At 44.7% G+C, this 7,181-nt stretch overlaps 1 protein-coding gene across 2 annotated transcripts in view; it reads left to right on the top strand.

The window, feature by feature from the left end:
- Positions 1-5,303: 5,303 nt before the first annotated feature.
- Positions 5,304-7,181, top strand: part of CPA5 (carboxypeptidase A5) — a 21,322-nt gene continuing 19,444 nt past the window's right edge. For both annotated transcript variants that reach the window (XM_005868951.2, XM_014541821.1), the window contains exons 1-2: positions 5,304-5,419; positions 7,025-7,106. In XM_005868951.2, coding sequence (XP_005869013.1) covers positions 5,304-5,419; positions 7,025-7,106 — 198 coding nt within the window. The remainder of the gene's footprint in view (positions 5,420-7,024; positions 7,107-7,181) is intronic.

A 7,181-nucleotide genomic window follows, 5' to 3' on the forward strand; every position in this document is an offset into this window, starting at 1 on the left:
TGTCTTATTTAGAAAAATGATTCCCTATCCCAATGTCATAGAACTATTCTCTATTGTCTTCTAAGTGTGTTATAATTCTTTGCATTTTATATTTAAATATTTTAATCTACCTAGAATAAAATTTGGTATGTGGTGTGATAGCGATCTAATTCCATTTTTTCCATATAGATCTACAACGGTCCCAGCAACATTTATTGAATTAACTGCTCCATAATGATCTGCTGTGTCAAGTCTGCACAAAACAAAATTTCCAGTGTGCTTGGGTTTGTTTCTGTGCTATGTTCTATTTATCTGTGCCAGTCCTCTGCTGTCTAAATTACTATAACTTTATAATATGTCTTACTGCTCTGGCCAGTGGTGCTAAGTGGTTAGAGAATTGGCGTGGGCACTGAAAGGTCTTGGGTTCTATTCCCAACATGAGCATCTACCTGGTTGGGGTGTGTGCAGGAGGCAACCAATAGATGTGTGTCTCTCACATGAATGTTTCTCTCTCTCTCTTCCCCTTCCTCCCTCACTTCCACTCTCTCTAAAAATCAATGGAAAAAACATCCTTAGGTAAAGATTAACAAAAAACAAGACAAAATAAAAATGTCTTGCCCTAGTTAGTGTGGTTCAGTAGGTAGAGCGACAGCCTGCGGACTGATGGGTCCCAGGTTCGATTCTGGTCAAGGGCACATGGCTGGGTTTCGGGTTTGATCGCCAGTAGGGAGCATGCAGGAGGCAGCCAATCAATGATTCTCTGTCATCATTGGTGCTTTTATCTCTCTTTTTCTCCCTTCCTCTCTGAGATCAATAAAAATATATTAAAAAATATTACTGTCTGGTATAGAAAGCTCTCCCACTTAATTATTCTTCAGGATTGTCTTGACTCTTCTTAGGATCTTTATGTTTGCAGATATGTTTTTATCAGCTTGTGAAGTTTTGTGGGATTGTTGGGCTTTTGAACTGGAATTACATTGAATCTCTAGATCTATTTGGGGAGAATGTATAATTTTATGATATTGAGTTTTCTTATCCAAAAATATAGTATATCTTTGGATTTGTTTAGAACCTTAGCATTTCTCAATAAAGTTTTATAATTGTCTTCTGGAAGGATTGCACATTATCTGTCAGAATTATTCTCGAACATTTTTCTATGTTAAATATTCTTGGGAAGTTAAAGCAGTATCATTATGTAGTGACTCCCTTATTTTTTCTGATAATGCCTTTGCCTTAAAGTTCATTTTATATTAAAAAACCGACACCTGCTTTCTTTTGGCTAGCATTTACCTAGAATATCCATTTTCCATCTTTGACTTTAAGTTTCTCTTTGTTCTTATTCTTTAGGAATATCTCTTGTGAATACATATAGGTAGGTTTTATAAAATAAAATCTATTCTGATATTTTTTTGTCTTTCACCGGAGAGCTAAGCTCTTTTACATTTAGTACGATTGAAAATAGATTTAGGTGAGTTTTTTTTAAAAAATGTCCTTTCTACTTGTCTACTCTTAAAAATTCCTTCTTAAACCTTTCTTTTTCATTTTCATTTCCTTTATTCCCCCACCTGCTTTTCTCATTTCATCTTTATCCTTTCTACCTGTTTGTAGTCTTTTAGTTCTTATTCTAGCAAATTTGAACACAGCAAACTAATCAAAGTCTAGAAAATTATCAGTATCTGCCTTTCTCCTAACAATTCCAGGACCTTAAAACACTAACTCTGATTACCCACTTGAAAATAATATGCTACCATTGTCCAGGATTTAAAATCTTGGTGTTAGGTGAGCGGGAAGAAAATATCCCCTGAGACTTCACAATAACAAGTAGCCCGCCCCCACCCCATGAGTTTGTGATCTAAATTTGCGCTAACTATGTAGTAAAAACCCCCCCAAACTCGAGCAAATAATTTAATTTAGGCTGGTCTCAGGTTGGCAGTGCCTCCCAGGCAACTCACAAAAGTAAATGCAAATCCTCCCTGAAGAATTCCACTTCGATCCAGGCCTCAAGGCTTCCTTTAGATAAAGGTCCAAAGAAAATGACTGGCTCACAGATGAATGGCGCAAGGAAACAATACAGCACGAGTAAGAACCAGCAGAAACAATAAACCACAGAAATAGACTTGCAAAGTCTTTGGATTTTGCAATTATCTGGCATAGAATATAAAATAATTATCTTTTATAAATTTAAGGCAACAAACAAGGAGCTCTGAAATAGATAAGAAATTTAAGTCATTTGGACTTGAAAAAAAATCAAATAGAACTTGTGAAAATGAATACCATATTGTGTTGACTATAAAACACAATTGACTGTAAGATGCACCAGAATGTTATGTGCCATCAGAAACACTGCCAATTATTATTGCAAGATGCCACTCATTATAAGATACACCCTGATTTCAGAGGTATTAAAATGTGTGTGTGTGGGGGAATTGTTTCAGAATTGATGAACTGAAGAAATTGGAATTTAAAATTCAGCAGATTGATTCAATTATAGATTAAACTCAGCTGATGGGAGAATCAGTTAACTGGAATAAAGAAACAGATATTTGAATAATAATAATAATAATAATAATGAAACAGATATTTGATACAAAGAAATTATCCAGGAGGTAGCCTAGAGAGACAATAAAGTGGAAATATAGCAGAATGATTAAGAGATTTGGATAGGATGAGGAGACCTAACATAGCTAATAAAACATTCCAGAAGGTAATAGAATGAAATAGAGGCAAAGTTTAAAAATATGACTGAGAAATTTGTGAAAATAGTGGAAAGAGAGCCATCCCCAGATACAGGAGTCCAGATGAATCTCAAGCAGAATAAACTCAAGAAATCTATACCTGGACACACTGTGGTGTAGCTGAAGAATACACAAAAATAAAACTGCGTAACATCAATGACGAAGAGATCGTCAAAACAACCAGGGATAAGAAAAGATCACCTACTAAAGAGCAGTAAATGGACCAATGATGACCTTTTGACAGCAAAACATGGGAGCCAGAAGACAGTGGGATGTTTTCAACATGCTGAGAGAAAAATAATAATCAACCTAGAATTGAACCCAGCAAAATAAAGGATTTTCAGACAAATAAAAAGAGAGAACTTCACTCAAGGAATGTTTTAAAAGGTATCGTTCAAGCAGAAGGCAAATGATCCTAAATCCGAGGTATATTCTTCTAGGAGGAAAGGATTCAGGGAACTCTTTTTTATATTTTCTCCTGCAGGTGGGTGGATTTTCTTGATATATTTATTTCAAATTAATTTTCTACTTACCCCATTAGAAATCTAAGGGCCAGGTCTATACGACTATTTTATTCCCAGATTTTAGCAAGTGCCTGGCACAGAGTAGGTAGACATTTATTGAATAAATGATTAGATGAGTAATTAATTTTGAGGGAGACACCAATATTAGGTATTAGATCAAACACAGCTGTGTGTTTCTGCTTCAAATCCAGCCATTGGAGGCAGTGTTTTAGGGCTGTGAATACGGCAGCCATTGCCACTTGTGGCTATTAAAATGAATTAAAATTAAAAATTCAGTTCTTCAGCTGCTAGTGGCTAGTGGCTATCCTATTGGACAGCGAAGACAGAGAACATTTCCATTATCACAGAAAGTTCTATTGGAAGTGCTGTCACAGAATTCTGGCGAATTCTTAACGGCTCCTGTCTCTCTCTCTTTCTCTCTTGCTCTTGATCTCTCTCTCTCCAGCCCCAAACCAAGCACAGAGATAGATGTCTTGTTTTTAGTGTCTTAAAGTGATGCGTTTGAACAAGAAGATGCTGGGTACTTTTGGTGACTAGCACCATCCCCACTTTTTCTTTTAAATCCCTGAGCTGTTGTTTACGAAGACATTCTTTTATTCCGGTTTTTACTAAGGCCGAGTGTTACTTGGGTGGGAAGCGTAATTGCTTTCTTTTTTAGGCCCTTAAACCCTTTGCTAATGTTTCTGTCTGAGAGTTCCCAAAGCCAGGGTTCTAGGAGAGCTTGGCATGTCTGAGCAGCTGACCCACGAAATAATGGCGTAGGTCCAGCGGGGTGTGGGAGCAGGGCATCCTGTCAGTAAAAGAGCTCCCCTCTCTGCACACATGGCCAGTTAATTGGCCATTCGGGGAAGGTCCAGATGGGGAGGGGGGCTGCTGAGAATGGCTGGTGACAGTTAAGTGGCCTTTTGTTGACATCCTCCGCTGAACAACTTCGTTGGATTTCGTCCGTCTCTGCCTCTCCTCTGCCTCCTGTGGCTTTTCTGTTAGATTCATCATTTACCATTCAGGCATCATCTTTCAGGCTCTGCTTCCAATATGACTGCTTTGTGTGCTGGCCTCTGCTTTATTCCTGCTATTGCCAGACCATAAAGGGGGCTGTGCGGGGCTTTAGCAGGACCGAGAAATTGACTCTGCTGTCTGTTGAGAACTATAATAATGACTGCAGGGACCTTCCTGTCCAGCAGAAAACTCACTGCCTACCCCAGCATAATGGGGACCACCTGAAGGCAGAGGAAAGGGACTCCTCACTGAATTCCTTCTCATACAATACGTTTCCTTTGTTCCCCTCTCCGTTCTCTTCTCTCCCCTTCTCCGTTGCAATTGGAGCACTGACCTAAGATGCAGTTGTGACTAAGAGTTAACGTCTTTGAAATAATAATACATTCCATTCTGAGGGCTTTGCCCAGCCAATTCACCCACGTTGTCTCTGCTAATACGCCCCCCCCCCCCTGCCAACCCACCCAAAAAACCCCTGTGAGGTAGGGAAGGGAGGTGTTATTAACCCCATTTGACTGATGAGTAAACTGAGATTTAGAGAGATGAAGTCAATTGCCCCAGCTCCTTTAGACAGGAAGTGAGCACCGGTCTTTGTCTTTAAACCCAGAGTTCTCTCAATGGCGCCCACATCCTTATGTGTAAGGAGGATATGGCCCAGGGGAAGTGTGAGTGGATGGGGAGGGAGGAGAGCAAAAAGGAAAGAATTAAGTGAGGCGGGAGGAAAGGAGTGATTTCCTTGGGTCTCTAGTTACTCTTATCTTTCTTTCAAGATGGTGGATTTGACGTTCACAACATGCTGGCCCAGTAAACCTCCGGGGAAGAAAGAAAGCCAAGGGCCTTGTCTTCCTCTTTCCCTCTTTCCTGCCCCCTTTCCAGGAGAGGATTTGCCCAGAAGTGGGAAGGGGCGGCCTTAGCTCTCCCAACGCCAGTGTGTGGCTGGGCCTCCCCAGGGAGAGCCTCACGCCCATTCTCAGGCCGGGGCTGCCGGCCTCTAGGTGCTGCCGGGCCTGAGGCCTGGGCCATGCCCGCGGGCCAGGCAACCCCCTGAGGCTCACCTGGAGGAGGAAGCATGCAGGGCGCCCCGGCAGGAGGCTGGGGCCCTGGGCTCCCCGCAGTGGACAGGCGGACGCTCCTGGTCTGCAGCTTTATCCTGGCAGCAGCTTTGGGCCAAATGAATTTCACAGGGTGAGTGGCTGCTCTGTAGCAGAAGGGAGGACTGCCAGGCGCCCGGGGGCTGGGTGTCCCAGTGGGGAGGTGGCCGTCCGCTGGGACCTGGTCAAGGCGCCCAGAGTCAGGACTTCGGTTCTCGCCCTGAACCCACTTCCAGCTCCGCAGTCTCCCACTCCCGTGCTCAAGGGTAGGACACACGGCTGTATTATTGTCCCGCCCCAAACCCAGAATTCTCAACTGGGGCTCTTGGGTTAAGCTTTTAGGGCTCTAAGAACCCATGAAATCATACATAATTTTGGGGGTATGTATTTTTTTTTCTGGGGGAGGGTGCATAGCTTTCCTCGGATTCTTAAAGAAGTTAGTAACCCCCAAAAGACTATACCCCCTACCACAGATGGATGTAGGATTATACTCCTTTAAATAACACAAGCACCAGTGTATTTTTTTTTCTGGGGGAGGGTGCATAGCTTTCCTCAGATTCTTAAAGAAGTTAGTAACCCCCAAAACACTATCCCCCCCTACCACAGATGGATGTAGGATTATACTCCTTTAAATAACACAAGCACCAGTATTCTACACCAGCCCAGTAAGGACACGATTTCCCAACCTCCCAAAGACCTCGCACGAGAGAGGAAGATACAAGCTGAGAGAGCAGGTCCATTGTCCACGGTCTCAGAGCCAGTCAGCCAGTAAGGACACGATTTCCCAACCTCCCAAAGACCCCGCACGAGAGAGGAAGATACAAGCTGAGAGCAGGTCCATTGTCCACGGTCTCAGAGCCAGTCAGAACGGGGCCAACGCCATCCCAGGCCTCAGACCCTGGAGGTCACGCTGTAGGCTGCTCAGTTCCATGCCTCCCACTCCCCCCAGGAAGACAGGAGGGAGCTCAGGGACGGGGCCAACGCCATCCCAGGCCTCAGACCCTAGAGGTCACGCTGTAGGCTGCTCAGTTCCACCGCCTCCCACTCCCCCCAGGAAGACAGGAGGGAGCTCAGTTTCCCCAGAAGGCAGAGTGAGGCCGACCTCCCCTTCCCTGTCCCCAAGCTCTTGGGAGAAAGAAGTTTGGGCACCAGGTGTAGACAGACCATGGCCTCGGGACGCTGTTTGCAGAGCACTTGGGCCATCGTTTGTCCCTGTAACCCCAGTATCCTATAACCCCACTCCTTTCTCCCTCAGTCCTCTTGTTCTTGCACCCCTTTCATTTCTCCCCCATCTTTCTTTCCCTGTCTGGTCCTTGGGTTCATTAGCAGCACGGACGGGTTTATTTGGTCCACTGGGTGGTCTGTTCTTGGCAGAGTTCCTCCACCCCCTTCATTTCTCCCCCATCTTTCTTTCCCTGTCTGGTGCTTGGGTTCATTAGTAGCACGGACATGTTTATTTGGTCCACTGGGTGGTCTGTTCTTGGCAGAGATTGCCGGCCCCAGGATGAAGGACTTGCAGGCTTCCCAGAGCTACAAGCCCTTCTGCTCAGTCCTTCAGCCTCCACATGGCCAGGTGCCCCCCAGCCTGCCTACCAGGCCCCCTCAGCCCGGTGTCTTCTCCACGCCGCCTCCTGCAGGCAGCACAGCCTTCCAGGAACCCCTCTCAGCCGCTCCCTCTGCCCCTCCCGTGTCTTTCCAGGGACCAGGTTCTTCGAATCCTGGCCCAAAATGAGATGCAGCTTTCCCTTCTCAGGGACCTGGAGGGCCTGAAGCCCCAGAAGGTGAGGACTGCTCAGGGCTCGGGGACATGCTCTCCCTTCTCTCACAGTGGCTTGCACCTTTGGCTCCCTGGTTCC

The sequence above is a fragment of the Myotis brandtii genome, unplaced genomic scaffold (genome assembly GCF_000412655.1).
Source record: "Myotis brandtii unplaced genomic scaffold, ASM41265v1 scaffold280, whole genome shotgun sequence".
Lineage (NCBI taxonomy): Eukaryota > Metazoa > Chordata > Mammalia > Chiroptera > Vespertilionidae > Myotis > Myotis brandtii.